The sequence below is a fragment of the Erpetoichthys calabaricus genome, chromosome 13, assembly GCF_900747795.2.
Source record: "Erpetoichthys calabaricus chromosome 13, fErpCal1.3, whole genome shotgun sequence".
NCBI classification, from domain to species: domain Eukaryota; kingdom Metazoa; phylum Chordata; class Cladistia; order Polypteriformes; family Polypteridae; genus Erpetoichthys; species Erpetoichthys calabaricus.
This window is the reverse complement of record NC_041406.2, coordinates 79,053,310-79,071,327: the sequence shown is the minus strand read 5'-3', so window position 1 is coordinate 79,071,327 and position 18,018 is coordinate 79,053,310. Positions and strand designations below refer to the sequence as shown.

The window sequence follows — 18,018 nt, the reverse complement described above, 5'->3', positions numbered from 1 at the left end:
ACACAAGATGCCAACTCTAGCACTGCTGCGTTGGAGCTGATTAGGTTGCATTCAGTGCCCTAATAGCAACAGGGTAGAAACTGTTATTCAGTCTATTAGTCTTTGTTTTGATGCTCCTATATCTTTTGCCTGATGGCAACAGTTGGAACATGTCATGAGCGGGGTGTGAGGAGTCTTTTAAGATATTTTCAGCTTTCCTGAGGCAGCGAGAGCTGTGCAGCTCATCCAGAGAGGGTAAAGCGCAGCCGATGATCTGCTGGGCAGTCTTTACGATCCGCTGAAGTGTTTTCCTCAGTGCTGTTGTGCAGTTGGAAAACCACACGCAGAGGCAGTATCACAGGATACTCTCAATAGAACAGCGATAGAAGGACACCAGCAGTTTCTGGGGGATGTTATTTTTCCTGAGGACTCTCAGGAAATAAAGTCTCTGCTGATTCTTCTTCGCCGGCTCAGCTGTGTTCACACCCCAGGACAGATCTTCCATGATGTGGACTCCCAGGAAGCGGAAGTCTGACACCCTCTCCACACAGTCCCCTCCGATGTAGAGTGGTTTGATGTCCGATTTTCTTTTTCCTGAAGACCACAACAAGCTCCTTGGTCTTAATTGTGTTCAGGAGCAGGTTGTTGTCAGTGCACCATGCTGTCAGCCGCTCTACTTTGTCCTTGTAGGCGGATTCATCCTCCCCAGAGATGAGCCCCACCAGAGTGGTGTTGTTTGTAAATTTGATAATGGTGTTGCTGTGATGGGTGGGGGCGCAGTCATGTGTGTACAGCGTAAACAGCAGAGGACTCAGCACACACCCCTGAGGAGAGCCGGTGCTGATGCTGATGGCCGAGGAGATGTGAGGGCCCACTCTAACCCTTTGTGTGCGGTCTGTCAGGAAGTCTTTAATCCATATACAGGTGGAATACGGGAGTCCCAGGGCTAGCAGCTTGCACACCAATCTGTGAGGGAGGATAGTGTTAAAAGCAGAGCTAAAATCAATAAAGAGGAGACGTGCGTAGCCCCCCTGTTACTCCAGATGGGACAAGGTAGCATGGAGAGCAGCAGCAGCAACAGCGTCCTCAGTAGACCTGTTAGCCCTGTAAGCAAATTGGTGTGCATCAAAGGTGAGAGGGATGAAGGACATGATATGACTCCGGACCAGTCTCTCAAAACACTTCATCAACAACAGGGTGAGCGCTACTGGCTGATAGTCATTCAGGCAGGTTATGGACGATTTTTTTGGTAAAGGCAGTAAGATGGAGGATTTCAGACAGGGAGGAACTGAGGCCTGGGACAGTGACAGGTTAAAGATCTTTGTAAAGACTCCAGCCAGCTGCTCTGCACAGCTCCTCAACACACGTCCATGGACACCGTCAGGACCTGCTGCCTTCCTAGAATTGACAGCCTGGAACAAGCGTCTCACCTCGTGTTCCTCCACCCTAAGGAAGGAGGTGATGTTGTTGTAAACTGCTGCTGTGTGTGTAACAGCTGCCTCTGGTATTTCCATCTCAAAGCGAGCAAAAGCATAAATCCCATCATGGTCTTCTTCAAAGATTGATCTTTCTGCAACTTTTGGTAAAGCTGTTGTATCAAATTCAATTCAAAGTAAATAAATGTGCATTTTTGAAAATCACTGTTCATTCTTTTCAATAAAACTCTTGAAATGTGTGCTGCACAAGAAAAGATAGAAAATGTGTGTTTGAGGCTTTGGCTAACTGAAAACCAAATACAGCTATATGTTTAAATGAATCAGTCATTTTTACTTGTTCAGTCAGGAGATGGTTATATTATATGTCCAGTTTATTACTGGGAACCATTTTTGGAAATATGAGTCTATAAAATACATACACTGTAAAAATGCATCTGCAAAAACTAGACGAAAAAACTTTAAATGGAAGTTGTTTTGCTTGTATTTGGCAAAAAAATCTGCCAAAGGGGTAAGCAAAATTTTCTTGACAAGATTTCTTAAATTAAGCTAAATAATTATAAATACAAGTACAATAATTCTTACAACAGAACTAGATTTAATGTCATGATTTAAATACTTTTTTTACTTGGCTTTAATTTCATTCTTTGCAGTGTAAAAAGTGCAGTGTCTGTTCCAGTCTTGATGTGTTTCTGTAAAAGAAAAATATACTATATAAAACACACATACTTTATGAATATATTTGACATCTCATCAGATTTGACCTACATTATGATACTTTGAGGAATTTTATTTTATATCTGCATATACGATGCTGTAATGGTTAGCACTGGTGTTTTAAGGATCCAACTTACTAGAACTGAATCCCAGGTCTGGATTTTTATCTATGTATAGTTTCCGTGGTCGCCCCATGTCTGCCATGGTTTTCTTCTCACATCCCCAAAAACATGCCTTTTACCTTAATTGATCAGTCTAAACTGGCCCTGTGTGATTGTGACTGTGTTGCCAGAATAGGCTCCTAAACTGGATTAAGTAGGTTTGAGAATGGTATGTTGTCTTTCTCAACAACAGGAAATAATTAGATAAATGAATATTATATAATAGTGAAAACAGGTAAAATAGACAGCAGCCATACCATGTGCATTTCAGAACAGGACATCCACCTGAAGCTAAGTATGTTCGTGCCCAGACAGTAGTTGGATGGGAGACCAACCAGGAAAAAGCTTGGGATGCTGCTAGAAGGAGTGTTGATGAGAGCGGCAGGAAGCACCTACCCTGTGGTCTGAATGTGGATCTCAATGCCCCAGTGTAGTGATGGGGACAGTGTGCTGTAAAAATGGTGCCATCCTTCATATTAAATGAAAAACCAAGGTCCTGACTCTCTGTGGTCATTAAAGATAACTGGACATCCTTCGTAAAGAGTAGAGTGTATCCTGATGTCCTAGCTAAACTGTCCACAGAGGCCTGGCCATTCTGGCCTCCAAATCATTCCCTGTCTCTGATTGTCTAACTATCTCTTACCCATAATACGTGGTGAGTGTACTGGCGCAAAATGGCTATTGTCGCATCATCCAGGTGGATGCTGCACATTAGTGGTGGTTGAAGTGGCTCACCACTCTCTGTGTAAAGTGCTTTGAGTACCTTGAAAAACACTATATAAATGTTGAGAATTATTATTATTATTATCATTATTATTGCTAAAATACTGTAAGTTCACTGCCCCTGTTATGTATCATAAAAGGTAACCAATGATGCCTGGCATCAAAAAGGATATCCACATGTAAAGGTTTATATCTTTTTATACCCAGAATTCAGGAGGCAATGGCCAATCTGGGTAAACACAGGAAATGGCTATTGACACAACAGTGAAAGAGACAGAGAGAAGGAGCAAAGTGAACACAAGTAACCTTTTCCTAATTGTGTTTTTTTAGTTGTGACACATTACCTTTAAGTATGTGTGATCTGGCTTTTCAGCTGGAATCTGTATGACCCTTTTCACTGTAGAGAACAAATCTGTACTCTCCTGTCAAAATTATCAGTTCGCAAGCAGGATGATTTTGGTCTTGGATTTTTATTATACTGACTTTGTATTGCCTTATTGGAAATCAGAAGCACTACTGGAACAGCAGATGCATAATGCTATCAACAATAGTAAAACTAAATAATCATATTTAAGTGTTGGAATTTATTGCAAAAATGTGCATGAATTTTTAAAAGATTTGTTTTCATTTGCATTATTTGTTTAACTTGGATTTGTATGGTTGGTATTATCCTCCATCTCAACAACACAAACACATACGCATACACACACACACACACAATCAGAGTTTACCAAAACCCAGGGAAAATGCATCAGCATTTCTAAATATGTACTTAATGATATTAATTTTAATTTTACATCTCACTTGAACACATGTGACTGAAAATGCAGTTGTTCTTTTGATTAAAGATGTTTACAATTTCCATTTTGAATGATGTTTAGGAGTGGTTCAGTGCCCAAACAGCAGCGCTCTGCAGGAAGTACGCAACTGTAATGAGCATCCTTGCACAGTTTATCACTGGCAGACTGGCTCCTGGGGCCAGTGCATTGAGGATTCATCAGTGTCAACTCTAAATTCAACCACCAGCTGGAGTGGAGCTGCATCCTGCGCAGTAGGAATGCAGACAAGGAAGGTCATCTGTGTGAGAGTCAACGTGGGGCAGGTGCCACCAAAAAAGTAAGTCACATTTAAACAGTAATAATTGGACTATAGAATGATGCGTGATAAGTTTTCATTGGAATTCAATAATGTTATATTATATGTAATAAAAGAAAAATAAAAAATAAGGACAGTTTACTTACATATGCTTAGAACAATGTTACACCTTTAATGACAATCCAGTTAACTTTTGAAATAAATGCTTTATGTATGTTGTTTTACATTAACATGTAAAATAAATAATTTTACTTTACAGTTAATGTTTGGGCTTACTCACTAATATAAATTGATGGATTAATTAATTAGTAGCTGCAAGACAGACAGACAGATAGATAGACTCAAAACTTTAAACACAATATAATAGTAATGATATTTTACAATGAACTATTGTCTTTATGCCAATGTATATATTATGAGTGACAAGTGTGAAGACGGGTATGATGGGAAGAAGCATTAAATAGTCTGATAACCGCATTGAAAACAGACCCCAGGTAGAGCCTCTTAGCACCCTCTGTTGGAATGAACCAGTGACTAAAGATACTCGAGAAGAACACATCAAGAAAAGGATTGGCAGCATTATAACCATAATGTCTTCTAATTCTCACACTCTCATTTTTTCTGACACTTCCTCCACTGAATCCCATTCAGAATGGATTCCTACTTTGCACCTTTTGTTGTGTGATTAGACACCAACTCCCCATCACCTTGATTCAGACTTAGCATATCTGAAAATGGATGGATTTGCTTCCTTTTTTACACATTATTATTAGACACTTCCGGTCTCTGCCATTTCTCTTGCAGAACAAACCTTCATAAGATTTAAGTAGATAGCTCTGTTCTAAGTGTCTACAGTTTAACACGAAGTGGGGAAGAAATAAATGGATGATTCATTTTCTTCTTATAATGCTAAAAGCTCCTTTAAAAAATCTTACAATGCACTGAAAACATTATATGAGTTTAAAACTGACACAGTAGGGCAGCTTGATAAAATGAAACAAGCAGAGGCATAAAGAAGCAATAAATCAAATGTAAATTTATCCTTACTAGGAAAAAAAAGCATGCCCATAAGTAGTGTAAAAGAGCCAAGGCAGTTAAAAGAAAGATATGAATTATGAGGTCAAGTGCTACATATAAAGTTTTACCACAAGAGACAATATAGCAACACTGGTGTCTGCTTCAGATTTACTAGATATAATATTAGGCCAGTCATTTTTTTTTAAGGATTGCTATTTTCTAGCCCAGACAATTTGTGTTTATTTTAGTATAGCTTGTTTCATAAAGAACACATCTGTAAAGAAAATATGTAAATAGTTGCTGGGACAAAGTCTTCATATGAAACACATCCAGTAGGCTCTGTACTTTAAAAGAGGAGCCCACGCTGGTAAAAAAAAGGAGCCCTTCCATTTGCTATTGTGCATGTCCTGGAGCAAGAAAGTGGGCATAGGGGTAGGGAAAAAACCTCCAAACCTATAATGACCACACAAGTTCTCCTCAAGGAATATGTGGGGTCCTACACTATATCATTGATAACAGGTAGAGCTAAACCATTTAATTGTAAATTGAGGTACAGCACTGCCATAATACCTGGGACTGCTAGATTGACAGCCATGGGGCATTCACTTTGTGTTTGTGACTACAAAAGTAACCCCAGGCTCATGTTTAAAGGCAGCTCCCTGCTGCTGGCCCATGGAGGCTGGAGCCAGGAGGTGAATTAGCGAAAGACCTAATTGACTTTTTTTTAAACTCTTCTTTCTTTGAGTATATAAATAGTCACAGCAAAGTTCTGAGCAGACACAATGTCTGAATACTAAAAAAGGAAATGACAACCTACCGTCATTTTCATTTATGTAATTATTAGCAAGCAATGGCTTAAAAAAGCCAAAGTCTAACCTGAACCAAAACAACATAAAAAATTTAACAAACAAGAGGAGACCATTCATTCCATCAAGCCCATTTGTTTAGCTAATAGCTAAGCCATCCCAGTATCCCATACAGATACTTCTTAAAGGCTATTAAGGTGTCTGTTTCAACTATATGTCTCACTAGTTTGTTCCAGAGTCCCACAACTCTTTGCATAAAGAAGTGCTTCCTGGCTTCAGTTTTAAATGCACTTCCTCTTAATTTCTACTGGTGTCCTTGAGTACTTGATTCACCCTTCAGCTGAAAAAATGTTGCTGGATCTACTTTATCAATGCTTCTGAGGATTTTAAATATTTGGATTAGGTCCCCACACCATCTCCTCTGCTCGAAACTAAACAGGTTTAACTCTCAGAGTCTGTCAGAGTAGGACATGTCCTTATGTTCTGAGATGCATTTGGTTGCTCTCCTCTGCACAGCTTCAAGTCCTGCTGTCTTTCTTGTACTGAGGTGACCAGAACTGCACACAATACTCCAGATGTAGTCTCACTAGTACATTATATAGTTTGAGCATAAAGTCCCTTGACTTATATTTAACAGTTTTTATGATATAACCTAACATTTTAATTGCCTTTTTAATTGCTTCTGTACATTGCTTAGTCGATGAAAATATTGTGTAAACATATACCCTGAAATTCTTTTCAGTGATTGCTTCCTGTATGACAATGTCCCCATTTATATTTATAACATATATTCCTTTAGCCTGCTTTTAGCACTTTTCTACATGAAACTGCATTTTCCAGGCATTTGCCCAGGTCTGAAATTTGTTCAGGTCTTCTTAAATTCTTTTTGCTGCCTCCTCAGTGTCTGACATCTTGGCAAGTGAAATAAAAGCAAATTAATTAGTACAAAACATTTTGGAAATGTTATATGCACAAATATAAAAGTAAAACTGACACTTTAGGATAAAAATTAAGATCAAGATGATTTTTTTCTGTTGTATTCTGTCTAATAAACTTTCCCCCAAGCTATTGTCCCCAGTGTATGCCACCTTTCGATCAACAGACAAAGATACACTGACATACATTTGAATGGCTTAGGGTGACCAGCTACCAGTCACTGAATATTTATATCACCATAAAATAACTGTCACTGTCTGAGTGGGGTTTGCACATTAAGGCCACATTCAGAAGTCCAGATCTAACAGAACAAAAACATGCATATTAGATAACTGATGGCTCCAAATTGACCCAACATAACTTAGTGTATGTGTATGTGTGTGTGTGTGTGCGTGCATGTGCGTGTGTACGTCAAAGTGCCCAGTAATGCATCGACATCTATCCAGGATCAGTTTTTGCCTTTCCTCTTGCTGTTTAGACAGACTTTGTCTCCCTTGAATCTTATAATAGAAAAAATGGATTCAAATAACAAATGGACAGAGTTATATAAACATGTTTATTTTTTAGTTTTCTTACACATCAGCATATATTTATAAATAACAATACACTATAATAAAAGCACTGTCAAAAAGGTTAAAAATGTACAGTATGATGTCTCTATGTTGTTACAGCTGTTCCTTAAAATTTTCAGTTTCAGAAGTTAGGTCAACAAATAAATTACCATGAATAAATCACCATTTCTTTCCAATATATCCTTGGCAATAAATGAAACAATAAAATTAAGAATGCAGATCTTATCTGTATCTGAGTTAAGAAAAAGGTAATTATCTGTAGCCACTGCAGACATCCCTCATGTAGTCTTGGTTCTATATTTGTTATCCAGTTGTACAAACTTTATTATATTTCAAAAAGAGATATCTTTAAAATACAGTCTTAGATTAAACTGAAACATTGCCAAAAAACTCCAAATGATACCTGATTGAAAGGATTATCGCTGTGTGATAGAATCAGTGGAAATGATACTGTAGAGCTTATCTGGCTCTCTGCAAGACCTCATCTTCTCCTATTTCTTCAGCTAAAAGTAACCTTGAACTTGGTACAGAAAAATCAATAACAGGTTTAGCAATCTTAAAATGAACACTCTGGTGCTTATTAGATATAGAAAATAAAAAATAGAAGAAATATTATCAAACATTGTTAAGGCCAGTGAAGAATTGTTTTATTTTTTTTTTCAATTTTATTTATATTCATTAACGAATATATTGTGGCGGACAGCCGGGTCCTATGCCCGGTTGGGACGCCCCTTTGATGTATGTTCCAGGGGAGCAACCATGGGCTGCTCAGTGCCTCCCCTGGGGTGCTTGATGGCAGCCTCCCTGGCTGACGGTGGTGCCTCAGCTTCCTGCAGGGCTCCATGGGAAATGGAGTTCTCCACAGCTCCTGTTGGGATCTGGAGTGGCACTGCATGGGTCCCTGAGCCCAGCTGGACTAATCTTCAGCCCCACCTGGGAGTGCAACTGGAAACAGGTGATCAAGCACCTGGAGCACTTCCGGGTTGGCCATAAAAGGAGCCAGCAACCACCACTCAATGGCCAGAGTCGGGAGGAGGAGGACAAAGCTTGACGGGAGGAGTGGTGGTGGTGGTGCCAGAAGGGAGTATCGTGTTGGAGGATTGTGCCTGTGTTGGACTGTGTTGTGCCTGTGGGGATTACGGGGAAGACGTGCCCCACAGGTGAAGAAAAATAAAAGTCTTTTGTGTTTTTACATGTGCCTTAGTGTGAGTTTGTGCCATAAAGTGCCTTTGTTACAATATGTTCTAAACATATATACACCAATACAGCATCAAAAGAGGCCCTATTCACATCCTAGTATCCCATACTAGGTAAATTGGAAACTGTAAATGGGTCTGGTGAGAGCGAGTGTGAGTGTGTGTGCCCTGCAATTGATTGGCACCTTGTCTAGGGTTAGGCCAACGTGACACAGAAATGGTCAGAGAGGGTGTAGGAAATGGATGGATGATACTACAGAATTCTAAAATCACACATAATAAAAATTGTATCACTGTGATTCAGCCATAAAACAGTAGGTGTAACATATTTGCTGCCTATCACATATAATGATAATGCAAGTTCATTTTTCAAATTTTCTGATTGTGGTGAAATCTAATGTTTACTATTCTTTGATCTGCACATGTACTTTATGGGTGGCAACTGTAATTATTCTAGTGTACAGTATGCTGTGCTGATTTCCTAGGAGTTTCAAGATTGAATTTGTGATTGCAGTTACTTGTGAAGTCATCCAAGAATTAATAATCGCATGATATCTAAAACTTGAAAACAATAAAGACATATATACAGTATGCTTTTATTTTTGCACTTTTTTTCTTTTTTAACCCTGTGTTCTTCCATACCCTGTCATTCTGAGTTTTGCATTTCAAACTCACCAGTAATTTCTACCATGTATGGTTTGTTAACCTGCTAGCCTATATAACATAATATAATACAACAGCACTATATTTAGGCATGAACTGTTACTACTCATTTGCACTCATATCCAGATGACACTGCCCTCAAAGCATTAGTATTCAATCACTTTCGACAAGTGCAATTGTCAGAGAATTAAAAAAATGGGCAGGAGTAAAAAAGAAGGCTGCCAATTCTAAAAAAACGATCCCTTTTAACACATGCAGCAGCTTATTTTTACATGAACATCTGAATTTGTAGATTATTTGAATGTTCAATTCAAAATGAATTGAAAGTTTAAATCTCTCCAGTCAACTTCATGTTATCTTAGGTTCCCTTTAAAAACAGATGCCTCTCTGGCTTATCCATCTCGAACCTTGCAGCATAGACATCCTTTGATCCTGGCCCCGTGTCCCCCACTGGCCAATCCATGGTGTTCCAAAGGGAGCCACCGGACCCTACTCCCCACTTCCACCACTGCTTTTCCAGGCTCCACCCGGTGAAAGCACACATTCCTCCCAACGCTGCTGATAGCTGGCTCCACCAGGCAAGAGGACACTCCAGAGCATAATGATCATTCCTTCTCCCTGGTTGCTCAACAGGAGTGATCCCTATGCCCTCTCCTGAGTGCTGGCCACGCACTACTTCCTGGGGCTACATTCCTGTACACTTCATTTTCACTCTGAGCACCGCATCACTCCTACTCCTGCTTTCCTCTCCATCTTGCTAACCTCCAATCCTCTTTCATTTCCTATCTCTTCTCCTCTCTTGTCCCTTTCCCTTGCTCCGGCTCATTCTTAAGGCTCCATGGGCGTAGTGTCTCAATCACGCACGGAAGCCGATAAAGCAATTGAGGTGCAGCTCGCCCCAATTACTTCACCAACTCCCCGTGGCTGTGTGAGTGTGTCCATGGAAAACGAGCCTGCCAATGGATTATTTTATTAAAACAGCCACTTTTTTTTGGAGCCGCACACCTGCTACACCACATCCAGGTGACAAGTTCATGCATCCCCAATGTGCATGACATGTCAGTTTTGTCTTCATATCTTCTGTTTCTATTGATTTAAACATACTTTACATTTGCATTGAAAATAAAATCTAAGAGAACAGAAAGAAACAGAGCACTTGCAGAGGCTGTTCTCTTTTTGAAGTATAAAACAGCATTGAGCTACAGTAAACCTGCTTGAGTAATATTATTATTAGCAATTAATTAATCTTTATTAATAGCAGCAATTACTCATTTTTATTAATATAAAGAATACTTTGATATATAGCAGTGTTTCACGTCGAAGAAGTGGACTAGAATGGAAATGGAAGCTAAACATAATTTATAGAAAGTACAGGACTTAGACAGAAGGAAAGAATAAAGCAGGCCTAAGACAGACAGTTTGTTGATTTTGTGCTGATTTCTGTGACCCAAACAACCAAGCTCCATTTTAGCACTGAGAATCTTTAGTAAAGTATCCAGTGGAACTTGGGAGTTGTCACCAGTCAATAAGTCTTATACAGTATATACAAGTGTCATGAAAATGTATTTGTCCACTTCCTCATTTCTTCTGTTATTGTAAATTTTTGATAATGAAAAAAGCCTACCATTATTGCCAGTTTTATCCAATTAAATGTGCAAATTCAGATACTGTATATATATTTGTTGCAAGCATTGAGAGTGCAATGACATGCAGCTTTGACTCTTACCTTTTAACTTTTAGTGCTTCATTGTTGTATGGGGGAAATTTGAAATGATAGGAAGATGGATCATAGGTCAATAATAAAAATAATAATAATGCTTCATTGCCCTGATAAAAAGGCAGTCTTTACACTTATTTTCTCAATGTTGTAAAGCTGTGGCATATAAAAATCAAGATAATTTTAAGACCAAGTTGTTTCTTTACCTGCGCATTGGTTATGATGATGCTGAAATAAGCTGCTCTCAATGCTGTGCTTATTTGTAAATAAAAAGTACAAGTCTGTGTTTCATTGGATGCACCAGTCAACTGAGCTAAATGTAACATCACTTATGCATTAGCTGTAGTTCAGCCTCCTAGAAACATACAATTAATAGTAATGATAAAAGCAGATTATTTTATTTCTTAAAATGCTAAATTTGTGGCAGTCATTGTAGTACTAGGGTGTTGTACCGTGTTAGCCATTATGAATGTAGAGAAAAGCCAAGCAAAATGACACCTTTTATTGGCTAACTAGAAAGATTACAATATGCAAGCTTTCGAGGCAACTCAGGCCCCTTCTTCAGGCAAGATGTAAACAGTCATTGGATATTTAAAGACAGTGGGATGTTCATCAGCACAACAATTGAAATATGATGAAAGCAAGGAATGTACATGCAATATATATTTGAGTAGTATAGGACTGACTGAAAAGCAGTATACAATGGTTTATCTTCATACTCTCATTCTGCATATTCTGCATGGGTTCTACTTTGGTAGTTGTTACTTTTGCCTACCCATTGTGGAAGACACATCTGTAAACATGCATTGCACAGAGTCCATTAAATGTTTTCTGCTTCTTTTATTTTTGTATTCATAAAAACCTAGGACAGCTCTGCTCTGATTCTTTAAAATCCTTCTTTGTAGGTAAAACCAAAGATCATGCAGCCTGTGATGCTTATTTTTGGAAGTGATTCAGGTCAGCTGTGCCCACTTCGGCTGAGAGGCATGTCTCATTCCGCTGACCTTCTACTCTTTTTTCTTTATTATTAACTGACCATAAAAATATCCAAGTCTCTCATGCATTTTGTACACCATTTGCTCATCAGTCATTTTGTCATTGCATTCACCATTTTAAACATCCATCCATTATCCAACCCGCTGAATCCGAACACAAGGTCATGGGGGTCTGCTGGAGCCAATCCCAGCCAACACAGGGCACAAGGCAGGAACCAATCCCGGGCCGGGTGCCAACCCACCACAGGACACACACAAACACACCCACACAATAGGGCCAATTTAGAATCGCCAATCCACCTAACCTGCATGTCTTTGGACTATGGGAGGAAACCCATGCAGACACGGGGAGAACATGCAAACTCCACGCAGGGAGGACCCAGGAAGCGAACCCGGGTCTCCTAACTGCGAGGCAGCAGCACCACCGTGCTGCCCTTCTCCATTTTTGAGAACATAAAAAATATGAACAAAATATAATGCTCTCTGTGTGGAGTTTGTATGTTCTCCTTCTGCCTGCACACATTTGCCTCCAGGTACTCTAGTTTTCCACTTACATGCCAAAGGTTAACTAACAATTCAAAACTGATCCCATAGGCAAGTGTACAGCTGTTGGCCCAGTGATGAACTGATTCTCTGTCGTATGTTGGATTTTGAATTGCTCCCAATTTTGCCACGGTGGGCTCTAACCCCTAGTGACCTTGAATAAGATTAAGCACATATGAGAATGTCATTCTATGTTTTGGACTCAGCTAGGTTTGGAATGATGCTCTAATCTGATCTACAGTAAATGCTCCATGGGGCCAACACCCACTTGAACAAAGCCGGTACCACAGTCAGGATAATGTTTTTTGATTTTGCCATAACACCATTCTGCCCCATTAACTGGGAAAAACCTTAAGGCTTGATGCCCCCACAGTCTTCTGCAACATGGACTACCTGACCAAAAAACAGCAGTTTATGATGCTGAGGGACTGTGTGTCAGAAATGGTGATGTGCAATACTGGAACACATCAGGGCACTGTCCGTTCTCCCTTCCTGTTTACCTGATAAACAACAGACTTCCAGCGTGTGCCATCTACAGAACGTTCCTGATGACTCCTCCATCATAGGCTGCATTAATAATGGAGACTAGTAAGAGTACAGGAAGGTTGTGGTGCAGGAACAACAAGCTGCAGCTCAACATCAGCAAGACAAAAGAGCTGACGGTGGACTTCTGGCATGCCAAGGAGCCTCTGAGACCAGTGATCATTTAGGGGAGGACATGAACTGGTGCAGAACTACACATACTTTGTGGGGGGGGGGGGTTATATTAAAAACAATCGGTCTCATAATACAGTGGCACTGTTCAAGAAGGGCCAGAGCCGACTGTACTTCCGAAGGAGACTCGCATCGTTTTGATTTGTGCAGCAAGCTGCGGGAAATATTCTTTCAATCCGTAGTAACCAGTGTGGTGTTCTATGCTGCAGTCTCCTAGGGAAGCAACTTGAGCACAAAAGAAGCACAATGCCTGAGCAAACTATCAAGAAAGCCTACTCCATCACCAAGTGAATCCTGGACACACTGCAAGCTATTGTGGAAAAGAGGATGATGGCAAAATTGGATGCTATCATGAAAAATCCTGTACATGTCCTTCAGGAGGCACTCTCTTGGAGTACTTTTAGCCAAATGTTCATTCCACTACGGTGTGTTAAGAAGCACCTCTGGGGGTCTTTTCTGTCCAGTGCTATCACACAATTCAATACTTCCTCCCAATGTACTTGTTAAGTTCATTGTGAAATATCTGCATAATATACATTTATTTATTTATTTTTATTTACATTTCAATTGATTCTTTTTTATGTTTCTGCTGCTTTGTGCATCTGAATTTCCCCATGAGATTAATAAAGATTAATAAATAATTTAATATTACTATATATAAAACTAATTTTACCACTATTTTCAACTAACAATCTAAGTAAAGATATTTTAAATTTCAACCCAAAGCATACTTTATGGCTCAAAATGTGTGATGCTTTTCTTGCAATTTATCTTCACTTGCTTTGATGAATAAATTAAGCACGCATTTAAATATATAGCTTTACCAAACATAATCAGGTGGCAGTATTTTCACCTTTAAAACTGCTCCATTGTCTTATTTCAATTCCTTATTTTTCATAGTAAACTGTATTGTCTTACACTCCACATTCTTGTAACATGCTACTTTAAGTAATGCAAATAAGTATTTTAATGGGGTAAAAGCAGAACCTGGACACAAAAAATTTGGTGGAATCTTGATAGTAGAATGAGACCTGATATAATTGTGATTTGTCTTGGTAGAGTTCTATATTACTCTACTTTCCCCTTTCGTCTTTCGTATTATTAATGTGTGACCTTTGTCAGAATACCTCAAATCTCACAGACTTATCACTGATTATAAGGTATTGTATTATATAACTTTTCCCCACCTTCCCTTCTACATTTATAATCTCAGGCAATTAGGTGTAGTAAAAGACAAGCAGGAGTTAAATTACACTTTAAATAATGTATTATTGATAATATTCATAAATAATAAGAATAAGCAAAGTACAAGTGAATATTGACAACCATTCAACCTGATAAATGCTGATGTGTAGTTTCAGGCGGCACACAGACTTGTTTGCTACTTAAAATGTCTCTAGTTAAGGCATCATTTGTGGTCAGCTTTCTTCGGAACAGGCCACATGCCTGTCTCAATATGGCTGCTTGAGCTGTGCTCTTCATTGTGGTGTCCTTTTCAGTTCAAGTTGTGTGAGATGCGCCTTCATGATGATGGTGTAAGAGTTAGAGGGAAGGGTAAAGCAAGGCAAATGTATAGACTCTCTGTCCAACCCTACAGCCAATAGGGCTTTGTGGTACTTAATGGCTTCTGATTTAAAAACAAAAAAAGGCAACTTTAGACCAATAGAATTCTGGTGTGACACAATGGTTTCACACCTGCCCCAATACCATTTGTTAAGGTGAAGATTGCCAGCTAGGTAAGTTGGCCTCCATGCAGTGGATTGTATTGAGAGAGTCTGCATAGATTTGCTTGCCAAACTACATAAAATGACAAAGACTTAGTCCTAAAGACTGGGGAGGGGGGTTCTTAACAATCAAACCATTACTGTTTCTATCAGTAATGTAACACTAATATGACATTTCTTTATCTAAGTTACAAATCAAGACATGAAAAATATTTATCAACTTATATACAAAATTTCACACCACAACACGCATTAAGCCACTGTTTCTGACTCACTTGACTATTGTTTTATTCTTTTTTTAATCTTGTATGATTTCCAATAGTGACAATAGATTACTTTTGTTTTTTGAAGCTACGGTAAAAAACAAGGCTTGTAAATTTTGAGGCACTTTCTTTTTCAGTTTTACCATTTGTTTTAATGTTACACTAAATGGTATTTTACCAAAGAGGTCATTGTTTTAATGAATTGAAATCTTCTCACCTACTTTAGGTGCCCAGAAAGCCTCCGACCAGAGACAGTGAGGCCATGCTTACTACCATGCAAAAAAGACTGCATTGTAACACCTTACAGTGACTGGACACTATGCCCATTGTCATGTCAGGAAGGTAAGTAGTTCACAGTGACACCCCTCCAAAAAAAAAAAAAAAAAAGTTGGAGACCTGTGTAAAAATGATAAAAATATGAGACATTTAATGAACATAATGGAACTATTCATTGTTATTATTTTTGTTGGGTAGTAGCTATTAACTTAGAGTCTCAATCCAGAATTTCACCACCTACTTTTGGCATATTCTAGTGTGTCACATGAATATTCTGTCTTATAAACTCATTTTAGGGGATTATTATTATTTATCAATGTGATGAAGCCTTCATGGCACCATATTGGTGTTTTGTGTGCTTGCCTCAGCAGTTGTTTACTCATTGGCAGACCTAGCAACAGCAAAGAATACACCAGGCCTTGTCCTGGGAGATTGCTAGGTGGAATTTTTCAAGAAATGTTATTCTGACTTTGCTTTAACATGCACATTTTGTTCAAGATATTTTAACAGGCATTGCTATTTTGCAACCACAGACAATATGGCAGTAGCTGTTGGGAGAAGGTAGTGGTGGAGTGTAGTTTGGTGCCACTGTGTGGGTAACGATGCTTGATAGAATAGGTTTTTTTAAACTAATGCCATGTTCTGTAGTTTTTCAACATGATAATTATAGCCCTTTGCCAGCTTTAACAGAGGTAAGTGATGGACAACTACTGCTTTAGGACTTTGTGAGACTTCACTTTTTTTTAGTTCTGAATAGGGTAATAAAGCTGTTTACTGTGGTTGCAAATTATTTTTACGTATCCTCTTTTGTGGTCCCCAGTGTTTACAGAAAGTGAAAAACAGAAAAACAGTCTTCACAAATTATACCCTGGCACTCTTTATTTTGCCTCCTAGAATGTTCAGAAGGCATTCTCTTGACAATATAAAGCATTTCCTCTGAGAATTACATTTGTTTGTTGAAGGTGTTTTAATATGCCTAAGGCAATTTCAAGCTGCACTAGTGAGTGTGTTTGTGTTTTTGTGTGTTCACCCTGCGATAGACTGGTGCCTTGTCCAGGAACTGTTCCTGCCTTGTACCCGATGCTTGCAGGATAGGCTCCAGATTCCCTGTGGCCCTGTTCTGGATAAGCAGGTGTGGTAAATGGATGGGTGGATGGATTGATGGAAGATATGACATTTGACACCCACAGTGTCATTTAAACAGCTATTAATAACAGTAAATCCCAATTGCTTTTGGTATTTCATAATAGTTGAAAGATTATTTTGACCAAAGAACATCTCAATCTTATAAACCCTTCTGAAACCACACGGAACACACAACAATAAAAAAATAATATTTAGGTGAATTGTGAAGGGTGAAATAGTTTTATAGTAAGAAAAGTGGTAAATTATGGATTTCTCATTGACTTATGCCATTGCAATGTGAGTTTACAACTTCTGGAAACTTTTTTATTTTTATCCTTTTAAATGTAAGAACTATCACAGCCAAAAAATCATTCTTTTTTATTGCTGTGACTTTAAATGATTCACGCATTAAGCAATTTTAATTTCTGATTATCCTGTCTAATTTTAGGACCTAGTCCAATAAAGAAACAGTCACGCCATCGAGTTATTATTCAGCTTCCAGCAAATGGCGGTCAAGACTGCCCAGATGTGCTGTATGAGGAAAGGGAATGTGAGGCACTGCCTGTGTGTCTTGGCTACAGGTAAGGAAGAATGCAATAAAGATGCTGCAATTAATAATTTCTGGATTATGTAAATGAGGATCACAGATGAACTGTCACCTGAGAAGAGTTTAATGCAAACTGTGTTCCCCATCTGTATGTGCTGTTCCTGTGTTCCATATCTGCATTTCATGGCCCAGTAATAGTTAGTGCAGTTGAGTCACAGATCTGTGGTAAGTCGCATTATAATGACAGAATTTACCTGTGTGTGCAACTATTTATAGGTTTTCCATTTTGTTTAAATAGTTTTGCGAGGGTATTGTAATTTCAGTGGATTGCATCCATGCCTCCCAACCATATAGCAAAACAGGAAGCACCAGGACTATAAAGACTGGGACCTTCATCCTTTTGCAAAGATATCAGGAGCGCCACATACCCTTTTCCAGCAACTTCATGACCCCCCCCCCCCCCCCCCCCCCCCCCCCCCCCCCCCCCCCCCCCCCCCCCCCCCCCCCCCCCCCCCCCCCCCCCCCCCCCCCCCCCCCCCCCCCCCCCCCCCCCCCCCCCCCCCCCCCCCCCCCCCCCCCCCCCCCCCCCCCCCCCCCCCCCCCCCCCCCCCCCCCCCCCCCCCCCCCCCCCCCCCCCCCCCCCCCCCCCCCCCCCCCCCCCCCCCCCCCCCCCCCCCCCCCCCCCCCCCCCCCCCCCCCCCCCCCCCCCCCCCCCCCCCCATACTCTACCAATTTGTCTACTGACTTCATAGGAATTGTCACCAGAGACGTGAATGAAGACTGGACTCCTTCAGTATTGTGTCTCTTTGGAGAATC

At 39.8% G+C, this 18,018-nt stretch overlaps 1 protein-coding gene across 1 annotated transcript in view; it reads left to right on the top strand.

The window, feature by feature from the left end:
* Positions 1–18,018, top strand: part of thsd7aa (thrombospondin, type I, domain containing 7Aa) — a 486,116-nt gene that overhangs the window by 361,548 nt on the left and 106,550 nt on the right. The window contains exons 8-10 of the mRNA XM_028817154.2: positions 3,895–4,129; positions 15,481–15,596; positions 17,104–17,236. Coding sequence (XP_028672987.1) covers positions 3,895–4,129; positions 15,481–15,596; positions 17,104–17,236 — 484 coding nt within the window. The remainder of the gene's footprint in view (positions 1–3,894; positions 4,130–15,480; positions 15,597–17,103; positions 17,237–18,018) is intronic.